General features: G+C 44.6%; 1 protein-coding gene across 1 annotated transcript; it reads left to right on the top strand.

Moving 5' to 3' along the window:
• The first annotated feature begins 8,103 nt into the window (after window positions 1–8,103).
• LOC109751485 (WUSCHEL-related homeobox 5-like) lies at window positions 8,104–10,129 on the top strand. Its single transcript, XM_020310366.4, has 2 exons — window positions 8,104–8,580; window positions 9,549–10,129. Exons 1-2 carry the CDS (start codon window positions 8,136–8,138, stop codon window positions 10,004–10,006), a joined length of 903 nt encoding a protein of 300 aa, XP_020165955.1. The 5' UTR covers window positions 8,104–8,135; the 3' UTR covers window positions 10,007–10,129.
• Window positions 10,130–13,269: the final 3,140 nt, after the last annotated feature.

Here is a 13,269-nt window from a genome sequence, read left to right as displayed (position 1 = left end):
CGGAAATCATAATACATGTGTGAATACATAGACCACAACGTGTCCCTAGTAAGCCTCTAGTTGACTAGCTCGTTGATCAACAGATAGTCATGGTTTCCTGACTATGGACATTGGATGTCGTTGATAATGGGATCACATCATTAGGAGAATGATGTGATGGACAAGACCCAATCCTAAGCATAGCATAAAAGATCGTGTAGTTTCGTTTGCTAGAGCTTTTCCAATGTCAAGTATCTTTTCCTTAGACCATGAGATCGTGTAACTCCCGGATACCGTAGGAGTGCTTTGGGTGTGCCAAACGTCACAACGTAACTGGGTGACTATAAAGGTGCACTACGGGTATCTCCGAAAGTGTCTGTTGGGTTGGCACGGATCGAGACTGGGATTTGTCACTCCGTGTGACGGAGAGGTATCTCTGGGCCCACTCGGTAATGCATCATCATAATGAGCTCTATGTGGCTAAGGCGTTAGTCACGGGATCATGCATTGCGGTACGAGTAAAGAGACTTGTCGGTAACGAGATTGAACAAGGTATTGGGATACCGACGATCGAATCTCGGGCAAGTAACATACCGATTGACAAAGGGAATTGTATACGGGATTGATTGAATCCTCGACATCGTGGTTCATCCGATGAGATCATCATGGAACATGTGGGAGCCAACATGGGTATCCAGATCCCGCTGTTGGTTATTGACCGGAGAGGCGTCTCGGTCATGTCTGCATGTCTCCCGAACCCGTAGGGTCTACACACTTAAGGTTCGGTGACGCTAGGGTTGTAGAGATATATGTATGCGGAAACCCGAAAGTTGTTCGGAGTCCCGGATGAGATCCCGGACGTCACGAGAGGTTCTGGAATGGTCCGGAGGTGAAGAATTATATATAGGAAGTCAAGTTTCGGCCACCGGGAAAGTTTCGGGGGTTACCGGTATTGTACCGGGACCACCGGAAGGGTCCCGGGGGTCCACCGGGTGGGGCCACCTATCCCGGAGGTCCCCGTGGGCTGAAAGTGGAAGGGAACCAGCCCTTAGTGGGCTGGGGCACCCCCCTTGGGCCTCCCCCCATGCGCCTAGGGTTGGGAACCCTAGGGGGGAGCTTCCCCCTTGCCTTGGGGGGGCAAGGCAACCCCTTCCCCCCTTTGGCCGCCGCCCCCCCTTGGAGATCCCATCTCCCTGGGCCGGCGCCCCCCCCCCCCCAGGGGCCTATATAAAAGGGGGGAGGGAGGGCAGCATGCTACAGCCTTGGGCGCCTCCCTCCTCCCCTGCAACACCTCTCTCTCTCTCGCAGAAGCTCGGCGAAGCCCTGCCGGAGAACCGCTACATCCACCACCACGCCGTCGTGCTGTTGGATCTCCATCAACCTCTCCTTCCCCCTTGCTGGATCAAGAAGGAGGAGACGTCGCTGCACCGTACGTGTGTTGAACGCGGAGGTGCCGTCCGTTCGGCACTCGGTCATCGGTGATTTGGATCACGGCGAGTACGACTCCGTCATCCACGTTCATTGGAACGCTTCCGCTCGCGATCTACAAGGGTATGTAGATGCACTCCTTTCCCCTCGTTGCTAGTATACTCCATAGATGCATCTTGGTGAGCGTAGGAAAATTTTAAAATTATGCTACGATTCCCAACAGTTACTTGCCTGAGATTCGGTCTTCGGTATCTTGATACCTAGTTCAATCTCATTACCGGCAAGTCTCTTTACTCGTTCCGTAATACATCATCTCGTAACTAACTCCTTAGTCACTTTGCTTGCAAGCTTCTTGTGATGTGTATTACCGAGAGGGCCCAGAGATACCTCTCCGATACACGGAGTGACAAATCCAAATCTCGATTCATGCTAACTAAACAGACACCTTCGGAGATACCTGTAGAGCATCTTGATGATCACCCAGTTACGTTGTGACATTTGATATAACACAAGGTATTCCTCCGATATCCGGGAGTTGCATGATCTCATGGTCGAAGGAACATGTATTTGACATTAAGAAAGTAGTAGCAATAAACTGAACGATCATATGCTAAACTAATGGATGGGTCTTGTCCATCACATCATTCTCCTAATGATGCGATCCTGTTATCGAATGACAACTCATGTCTATGGTTAGGAAATCTTAACTATCTTTGATCAATGAGCTGGTCTAGTAGAGGCTCACTAGGGACACGGTATTTGTTTATGTATCCATACATGTATTTAAGTTTTTGGTCAATACAATTCTAGCATGAATAATAAACCTTGTTCATTATTAAGGAAATATAATAGTAACCATTTTATTATTGCCACTAGGGCATATTTCCATCAGTCTCCCACTTGCACTAGAGTCAATAATCTAGTTCACATTGTTATGTGATTAACACCCATAGTTCACATCGCCATGTGACTGACACCCAAAGAGTTTACTAGAGTCAATAATCTAGTTCACATCGCCATGTGATTAACACCCAAAGATTTTACTAGAGTGTGATCATGTTTTACGTGTGAGAGAGGTTTTAGTCAATGGGTCCGCAACATTCAGATCTGTGTGTACTTTGCAAATGTCTATCTCTACAATGCTCTGCATAGAGCTACTCTAGCTAATTGTTCCCGCGTTCAATACGAATCCAGATTGAGACTCGGAGTCATCCGGATCAGTGTTAAAGTTTGCATCTACGTAACCTTTTATGACGAACCCTTTATCACCTCCATAACCGAGAAACATTTCCTTAGTCCTCCATAACCAAGAACGCTGCCGGTATGGTGTATCCTGGTGTACATACAACTGTGTATGCACGTGATCGACCAAGACACGGGTAACAACTAATATGTTCATTTTTCATTTACATTTGTTCTCCTGAAACACAAAACTCATGTGTATTTCTATCTAGATCCAACAACTGAGAAATATGATTGCGAGTTTGGGGGAGAAAAAATGAAAACCGTTGACCGCGTGAATTACTAAATGGCCGAATAGATCCAGAGGAAGCATAACTCGCCATGCGCGTTACATGCTATACTTGGTACAAAGTTATTTCCGGTATAGGTACCAGCCTGTATGTTACTACATGTCTAGTGTCTTATCATGATCACATGCGCGGACAATTTATTTTGTTCTTGACCAACAAGAATCTCGACCAGAATTATCGGAATGTGTCGTCGGCTTGTTGTTTTACATACATTAGGTCCCAGACATCGGGAGGCCCTGAATTACTTGGGCAATACTCGACGTGGGGGTGGGTGGGATAAAAAAATCAACCCGGTCAAGGGAGAATCTGAGGTTCCCCCATGTTTGCAAAAGCAGGTGTCCGAGCTCGGCTTAACATCCGATGCTCCCTCCTCTTCTAGTTGATTGATTTCACGCTCGTCCCTCAGACGGGAGCCTAGATCCGAGGCTTCCTCAAATCGGATTTCGTGGGCCGAACTCGTCAAAGGAGTGTGAAGCTCCAGATAGAGTTCCCGATCGAACCCCAACACCTCGAGGGGGAGTGCGGTTTGAGATCTATCAAGCCCTCAGGCGACCCGTCAGAGGGGATTGTCGACGCGCAGGTGGCTCCGAGGGGCCGAGCTCATCAAAGGAGTGTGAAGCCATCGTTACAAAGTGATCGAACATCGATCTCTCAATGAAAGCACCAGTGTCGGTGTCAAAACTGGCAGATCTCGGGTAGGGGGGCCGAGCTATGAGATCAGATCGATGGGTAACAGGCAACAGAAGACACAACGTTTACCCGGGTTCGGGCCCTTTTGAGAAGGTAAAACCCTACGTCTTGCTGTTGCTTATATTGTGGGTGTATCAAAGTTCAGAGTTGATATACCTAGAGACTATAAGTTGTGGACTAAACCCTAAGGCTAATGATGATGATGAATGCATGCCCTCCTACGCGCTAAACCCTCCAGTTTATATAGGCACCGAGGGTATCTACGGTTACACATGGTCGGTTGCTTCCTAAGGGTACATATCGGTAGCCGAAGTAATACTTGGAGTACACAACAAGTCTTCGGCAAAGTCCCCCTTGATTACACCAGAGTGCCAAGCTACCGGAGTCCTTCCTTTATGAGAACGGTGGGTCATAAGCTTGGCCCATGGACTATGGGTCAACTAAGTTGATACCCCTAGTCCAGGACACCATCACAAGGCTCTAAGGATCCTCTTGATGATGAAGTTGTTGGTCATATCTTGACTTCCTAAGCCGGCAATCTCATTTGTGATGAGAGCAAGCATAGAGTACATTTTGGCGACTCCTTCACCATCCTTCATATTGAACTTGTCAAGTTAACTTTGAAATACATCCAACTTGGTTCCTTAACGGACTCGATACCCTCGTGTATATCAACAAAAGTATCCCAAATTTCCTTTGCATTCTCGAGGTGGCTAATCTTGTTGAACTCCTTAGGGCACAAACCATTGAAGAGAATGTCACATCCTTGAGCGTTGTATTGTAACATCTTCAATTCTTTTGCGGTTGCTTCACGATCTGGTTCTTTATCATCCTCAAAGAATTCACCTTGCAAGCCAACACGAACAACAACCCAAACAGCGGGTTTATGACTAAGAATATGCATTTTTCATCTTATGTTTTCAACTAGCAAAGTTTGTACCATCGAAATATGGACCTTACAGTGATAGTTACCCTTACTAGACGACATACTCTCATAGATTGTGAAACCAATGCAATGGAGACCAAAGCTCTGATACCACTTGTAGGATCGAAGTTTGTCTAGAGTTGGGGTGATTAGACTACTTGACCAAATAAAAACTGATCCTTTTCCCAATTTTAGTTGTAAGCAAGTTTTAGCAATTCTACCAATTCAAGTACACCATACACATGCAAGTCTAAGAGTTGAGCAGCGGAAAGGGAAGACTTTGCATATGAACGTAAAGGAGGGATCGGAGAAATAAAACTCAATGAAGATACGATGATTCTTGATGTGGTTCAGATAGGTGGTGCTATCGTACATCCATGTTGATGGAGACTTCAACCCACGGGGGGTAATAGTTGCGCGAGTCCACGGAGGGCTCCACCCATGAAGTGTCCACAAAGAAGCAACCTTGTCTATCCCATAATGTCTTACGCCCACGAAGGACTAGCCTCACTAGGGTAGATCTTCATGAAGTAGGCGATCTCCTTGCCCTCACAAACTCCTTGGTTCAACTCCATAATCTCTTGGAGGCTCCCAAGTGACACCTAACCAATCTAGGAGACACCACTCTCCAAAAGGTAATAGATGGTGTTATTGATGGTGAACTCCTTGCTCTTGTGCTTCAAATGATGGTCTCCCCAACACTCAATCACTCTCAAACAGATTTGGCTTTGGTAGGAGAGGTGATTGAATGGAAAGCAACTTGAGAAAGGCTAGAAATCAAGGTTCAAATAGTAGGATTGGAATATCTTGATCTCAACACATGAGTAGGTGGTTCTCTCTCAGAAAATGAGTAGTGGAAGTAGTATTTCGTTCTGATGGCTCTCTTAGAGAGTAAATGGGGGTTGAAGGGTATATATAGCCTTCACCCAAAAATCCAACTATTACAAGCCTTTGTCCCAACTCAATGACACCAGACCAAAATCTCAATGAGACCAACTAGTGCAAAACATTCGAATGTTGGAAGTCTCGGTGAGACCGAAGCAGAATATCTCGAAGCGACCGAAGTGCAATGGCTAGGGCAAGACCTCGTTTCGGTAGTTCCGATCGTTTCATTTCGGTAATTCCGAAATGAAGCAACTTCATCACAGAAACTTGGTCACGCCATCTCGGTGAGACCGAGATCCGTATCGGTAGAACCGAAATGCTAGGTTTTGGCTTAGGCAGTGTGGGTGATCGATGAGTCCGGGATAGGAAATTTTGGTGGGACCGAGATGAGACTTTAGGGTTTTGGACAGATATGATGTGGAGAAGTGTTTAAGGATTTTTGGAGCAATCACTAAGCACTTGAGCAATTGAGTCATGATCAAAACCTCACCCCCTTTTAATAGTATTGGCTTTCCTATGGACTCAACATGATCTTGGATCACTTAACCAAAAATGAAGAGTTTTGGAGCTTTTCCGATTCTTGTCCTTAGCATTTTGAGGGATTCACAATTACTAGTCCTTGCCATGACAATCATTGATCTTCTCTGAAATCTATTATCAATGAGCATTAGATGAATGACTTATATGGTGTTATTAATTATCAAAACCACCCGGGGATTAGTTGCACTTTCACATATGACATTGCATAAAAACCCGTGGAAGGACATAGTTTCATTGATATTCCGGCACAAATAGCATTTCTTGGAATATAAGAGCAATTTCTATTAATTTTAATCAAGAAAAGCATCAGATAAAACACAGCGAACATACTAGACTTGATAATTGGACCGTTAGTAGTGTGTACAAACTGGGCATGCAAATTGGATAAGGAAAATATAGCACGTCCATCTATATTGCCATCAGTAAGACACTAGAAGCAACCCCTAGCAGTAGGGATACGAATACATATGAAACATATGATGAAGAAGTGTCATTGCACAACCACATGAACACCCCCCACAAGACGTTACCGTCTCTCTCCCATGGATGCTCTCGAGGGAGACGGTTCCGGAGGTCTGCTCTTTCTCATTGTGCATGTCGAGAAGCGGGATGTGAATGATCTAGAGGCAATGCAAGCTCTAGAATGTAACAGGCAATTATGTGTGGTGTGTATTTGTCTAGGACCCTGACAATCTTAATATAGACTTTAGACGATGATCACTAAGTTTCGTCCATTCCAACTTTTATCATGTTAAAAAGGATAAACGTCCATAGGTCCTGGCATGGCTAGACTCGTTCACGAAACATGACACACATGTTTGCATGAGGCAAGCCAAACGTCAGAGGTGGAGCGTGTGTATGTGCCCCCTTCTCAAGTTTCTAGTGATGTATAGAAGATGAAACCTTATATATTGGTCTAACCCACCCTCCACTAAGGGTGTGGGACTAAACACACCTCATGTCACCCATGAATGGGCCAATTGGGTCTCTATGATTTCATTTAGAGGTTATATGATTTATTTAATGGGCCTAGCCCATATACCCAGGATTCGTTGTTAATGCAGTTTATGTTTAGCTTTTGAAAATGGACATGGTAACAATGGTAAGGTTTTATTTCTGAAGAAAAAGGAATGCGATTAATTTGATTTTGTTTTTAGCAAGAAACAGAAACCGCTTGAGCTGTCAATGGATCGATAAAGAGCACAGCTGGCCGTGCACTGTTTAGATGCTATACTTGGAACCAAGTTATTGTCGAGTCATACGGTACCAGAAACATCGTCGGTGTATTGTAGTCTACATACAACTGTGTCTGCACGGGGTCGGTATAGGTACCAGCTACTAATTTGGGTTTTTTTTATTTATTTTTGTGAAACACACAAACAAACTCATGTGTATTTCACATATACAATAAACGAGAAGCATCATGTGTTTTTTGGGGAGAAAATGAAAACAGAAACTGCTTAACCGAGTGATTTCCTAGAGTGTCTGAACTAATAGATCTAGAGGGAACACAACTGGCCATACGACGTTTACATGCTACACTTGTGACGAAGTTATTTTTCAGTCAAATGGCATCGGAGAACACCGCCGGTATGGTGTACCCTGATGTACATACAACTGTGTATGCATGTGATCGACCAGAACATGGGTAACAACTAATATCTTTATTTTTTACTTACATTTTTTCTTCTGAAACACACAAACTCATGCGTATTTCTATCTAGATCCGAGAACCGAGAAATATGATTGCACTTTTGGGGAAGAAAAATGAAAACCATTGACCGCGTGAATTACTAAATGGCCGAATAGATCCAGAGGAAGCATAACAATGCGCGTTTATATGCTATACTTGGAATAAAGTTATTTCGGTATAGGTACCAGCCCGTATGTTAGTACATGCGTAGTGTTTTATCGTGATCACACGCGCGGTACACGGCAAATAGCTGGCACACGAGTCTCGCCACGCTGCCGCGCCTATGCTCGCCCCATGGGCCCAGCCACAGCTTTTGACCGTGTGGCGACAGCGGCACAACCTCTCCCCCTAGTCCTCCTCACCCTCCCACGGGCCTTTAAATACCCCCAACACCCCGCCCGACGGCAAGCGCACACAGACGCAAAACCCAAGCGCAAAGAAAACCCCTACTCCCTAGCTAGCCATGGAGAGCGTCGAGCACCACGATGAAGCCGCCACCGGCCTCTCCCTTTCCCCTCCCCCTACGTCGGCGCCGCTCTCCCCGCCGATATCCCCCAACTCGGCGGCGCTGGCGAACGCGCGCTGGGTCCCTACCAGGGAGCAGATCGCGGTGCTGGAGGGGCTGTACCGGCAGGGGATGCGCACCCCCACCGCCGAGGAGATACACCAGGTGACGGCGAGGCTGCAGGAGCACGGCCCCATCGAGGGCAAGAACGTCTTCTACTGGTTCCAGAACCGGCTGCGCCAGAAGCAGAAGCAGCAGCAGCAGCAGAGATCCGACTACTTCGCCAGGCAGCTCCGCCGTCCCCAGCCGCTGCCGATGCTCCGCAGGACCCCCGGCCACCCCTTCTCCCCGGTCCAGCTGCAGGCGCCGCCGGCGCCGAACACTCCTGCATGCAACAGAGAAGGTACGTCCGCGCATAAACCCTCTCCATTTCTGCGCCCAGCACGCCATTTAATTAAATCTGCTTTTGGCAATTGGCATGCACGTCTTGATTGATTAGCTTCCGAATGCGCCTGTGCGTTTCTTGGCTGGCTTTACGTTTGGGGTTTTGCCTTGTTGGAAAGGGTATGCATCTACGACTTTCCGTTTGCAGCCCCCGCGGCTTTCATGCGTCCGGTGGTCAAAGCTTTCTATAGCCGTCGTATCAGCGAGCGGCATGGCACGGTAGTTGTACCATATGTGGTCTGTTTTGCGCTGTTCCTCTTGCTCACGATGTGCGCGCATGCACATGTAAGAAAGAAAAAAAGAAACATCTGAAAAGAAAAAAATGTACACGTATCTTAATACAAGATCTCACGAATATAGCATCGACTGAGACTTGGATTTAGCAAGACTGTTTCCTTAACTCTTGATGATATCAGAGCAGTTGGCCGCCAGTAGCGAGCCAGAGAGTTGAGGAGTTTCCGGCCACTGAACACGCCTTAACTGTCTTGTTCCTAACTACTCCGAAGCGGTCAGACCTCTGAGAAATGCCTCGGGCTGCCATCCCATAATGTAGGAAAACGAAAGCAATTTTGTGGGCCCCAAAATGGCATGACACGTATCAGCCGATCCAGCAGCGAGTGGTGTGTGTTTACCATTTTTTAACTTGATTAAAATGAATTGAATTAATCTATATTGCTTCTGATTCGCCCGTTTCATTGTGTTTCATCGATGTCAACTTTGTTCGTTATCAACAGAAATCGAGGAGGTGTTGGATATGGCTATGTTTGCATTGAGCGTAATTCTATGTGATTCTGCTTCTGTTATTTTGGCTAACCTTGAGCAAACTACCGGAAAGCACACAAAGGATACCCTTAATCCAAAATATGCCCTAAAGTTATGGTTGTACTAATATGTTTTCCATTGGATCCATGTTTCTTTTTCTTGCAGGGATGTACATGCAGCAGCCATGTTACATGACAGGGCCAGCGGCACAAGCCTCGGTGAATGCAGCCTACTACTCGCAGATGCAGCCGTCGCTAATGCACCCAAATTTAGAGACGATGGCGCATGGCAACATCCAGGCACAGGCACAGGCACAAGCCGCCATGTACTTCCAGACAGCAGCTTCAAAGAACTCCAACACTCAACAACCGCGTCCATTCCAGTTCCCTTCGACCGACGGCAGCTACGAGGCTCCTGACGCCTACTCCCGTCGTCCCGTGCTTCTGAATCTGTTCCCGCAATACCCCACCTTTGCAAATCGCGAGAGGACCCTCCACACTGAGAGCGCCGGCTCCCCAAGGCCATCCACATCAAGGTCGTTCTCTTTGGAGGCTGAGAGCTCCGAGATCCCCAGCGGAGATGGCTCGAGATCGTTCTATGACTTCTTTGGTGAAGGCCACTGAACAAGCCACATGAATGTTGATATGCTCGACAACAACCTTGTCCAAATCATCTAGGGTATCTCTCGATCTCATGACCATGCGATTGAGTGGATGTACCAATTGCCCTTTTGGGGATATTTATTAGCATTGTTGGTTTAATTCGTCAACTAGGCAGAAAATGTATTTCTTCACAAACTTGAGGCGGGCATCAGAAACATGTTGTTAAATTTTATTGAATTAATCCAGTTGATTTTTTTATTGCAAGGTGCATGTTCCATTTTAGTTTTAACCTAGACATGGGCGTGAAACGGTTACAAGGTTCCCAAAAGATTATGGGTATCACCCCTTTTATTGGAATATCTGGTTCTTTGTTTTCTTTAATTGTCTTATTTGAAATGGATGTAATGTTTGTGTGGCTATCGATACTGTGTTCGCACTTGAGCTAAAAATACCCATGGGTACACACAAATTATAACCGACCCAAACAAACACTTAGAGTAACATAGGGTAGTATATCATTTTCTTTTCTTTTGAGAAAAAGAGGAGTATTGCCTTTTTTAGCTGAAAAGAGGAGTATCATCGAATTAGTTGTTTAAGTTCACGAAGTGTGGAACACGCAAATATATCTTATGTAAACTTTGTAGACTAAACAAGTATTGAGCTCTCGCGCTCCGGTTGTGCCTAATATACCAAAGGTTTTAGATTGTTAGTAATATAAGACCAGTGACAGTTCCTTATGGAGATGAAAACAGAGCAAAAACTTACCGTCCTTTAAAAAAATGTGGAAATGTAGATAAGTTATGGAAACAGAACAAAATTTTATGGAATGGAAGGGGAAAATTTATCATGGAAACGAAAATAGAAACGAAAAAACATTTTCTGGTGGAATGCTAGCAGCAACGAAATTTCCATATTTGTACATGAAGATTTTTTTTGTTTGTATAGCTCACTCCACCCCCAATCTATAAAAACTTTTGGCTCAACTCAATCATGTCACCAAGTAAGATAATCCTTCTCCTACTCGCATAATCTTTATGGTAAATATACCTTACGTTGCAAAATTTGGAAACTTATGCACAATACTATACCTTAATATACAAAATGATAATATCTCTAGTCAAATTAGCAATTGAATTTCATGGATTTGTTGTATTTTTCTTGATAGTTCAGGAAGTTTTCGAGTTCCTGTTAACTTTCACTTTGTCTTTGAGTTTGTCCTATATTGGTATTGTATTCTTTTTTCAAGTATCTACTTCCTTACTCGTTTCTGATATTTCTGATCCACTTTTATTTCTACTAAAAAATACGTAAAAGATATGGAATACTCATTTTCAACCGTTTTTGTTCCATTTTCACCCCTACTTTCAAAGGGCTCTTACCACCGAGACTCCTAGTGTTGTAGATGAAGCATATAACAACATAGGCCTCTTGAAGAGGAGTCTTCCATGCGAGTATGTAATGATGAAATACGCCTACGGTGTGGTAACAATGGTTTCAGCAGACTACAATGACAACATCAGGGACCGCTTACCGTTTGTGCATAAATCGGTAACTGCAAACATTTTTCATGCTCTATATAGCTTGGCATCTCTCTTAGCGTATTTTTGCAAAAACTTATGTTTAACCTTTATAGTGCTCTAACTTTTAGATGTACAATCTGATTGTCCTTGGATTGAGTATAATTTTTGCATGCTTCTCGGTAGGTATGCTCACCTTGAGCTAAACCATGGGGAAGCACAAACAAAATACCCCCAACCAAACATAGCCTAAAGGTTTTTAACACTAACATGTTTTACATTGGATCCATGTTCCTTGTTCTTGGAGTGATTTAGAGGCACCAGCCATGCTACATGCATAGGTCGCGGCGAACCAATGGTGATGTATCACCACAACCACCAGCTACCACATACTTGACTACACCTCTGTTCAACGTAAGCACTCAACAACCATGCCCTCTCCATTCCCCTCCTGCCATCGTTAGATACGGGGTGCCTAATGCTTGCTCCTGCTGCCCCTTGACCCTAAATATGTCCCCACAACACCCTACCTTGGCGCAACGCAAGAATACGCGCCACGTCAAGAGCGCTAGTTCAACGTTGTCGTCCACCTAGTGGTTGTTCCCTTTGGAGTAGGAGATCAAGCTCAGTTAATCATAATGGCTATGCATCACTACTATTTTGTACTTCTTCCTCGAAGCCAACAGAAGATTATGTATGATTGCTGATTTGCTCAACTTGTCAAACTTTACCGAATCATTTAGGATATCACCCAATCTCATGACCATGGCATAATGAGTGGATGTATCTATTGCATTATTGGAATATTTTTAGTTTGATGGTCATTTACCCATTTAATTGGAAGGTGGAACGTACCTCTTTTATCAACTTGTACCATGTATCACAAACTAGTTGTTAAATTTCATTTGAGTAATTGAGTTATAAAAAATAATTGCAAGGAGCATGGCCTATCTAAGATTTTGCTTGTTTCATCCTTTGATTCATTGACCTAGATTGTTCGGCTTGCGTAAACATATGCGTGGAACACTGGCCAAGGTTTGCATATCACCATTTTTTAGAGGAATGTATATTTTCTCTTTTTGAAACGGTTGTAATTTTTCTGTGTCCTTTAGTATTTAGCTCTCACTTGAGAAATTTTTCGATGGCCACAAAAGATTTAGAACCAATCCAAGCAACTCAATTGTGAAATTAAGAGTATTGCCTTTGATTTTCTTTTGAGAAATGGAGGACTATTTCTGGACAGTGGTTTAAGTCCACAAAGTGTGAAACACACAAATGTATCATGTGTAAACATTGTAGAGTAGACATGTAGTGAGCTAAAGATCGCACTTCGATTGGGCCTGAAAATCTAACGGTTTTAGATCGTTGATAACATAAGAACACTAACACTTCCAGGGTGCTCTTAGCATTGCTACATGAACCACAAGGACACAGAACCGCCAAGGCTATTGATTTCTGACCCCTACCTCTGACATCGACGTCCTATCTAAGCTCACATCCACCTTTGCATCGGTGTCTCATGAGGTCACATCTGCTATGTTTTCCATAGGCACATGTCTTGAACACTTTACCAAGTGCCAAAATACCTCATTGGCGGTTCACGCTTCACATGGCATGTGCATGACTACTCACCCTTCGGCCTGGCTCTAAACGTGCATGTGCATCTCGGCCCTCAATGGTGCATGCTACCATGCTTCCGATGACCCAGAAGTATAGGGGATCACAACAGTCTTCGAGAGTAGTATTTCACCCAAATATATTGATTCG

Source organism: Aegilops tauschii, chromosome 3, assembly GCF_002575655.3.
Source record: "Aegilops tauschii subsp. strangulata cultivar AL8/78 chromosome 3, Aet v6.0, whole genome shotgun sequence".
Classification (NCBI taxonomy): Eukaryota; Viridiplantae; Streptophyta; class Magnoliopsida; order Poales; family Poaceae; genus Aegilops; species Aegilops tauschii.
This window is presented reverse-complemented; position numbering and strand designations above follow the sequence as displayed.

What these genes read in the sequence shown, in the direction of transcription:
- LOC109751485 (XM_020310366.4), top strand. Translation starts at nt 8,136, where the DNA reads ATGGAGAGCGTCGAGCACCACGATGAAGCCGCCACCGGCCTCTCCCTT. An exon ending in TCCTGCATGCAACAGAGAAG is followed by an intron (nt 8,581 to 9,548) that starts GTACGTCCGCGC and finishes TTTTTCTTGCAG; the next exon opens with GGATGTACATGCAGCAGCCA.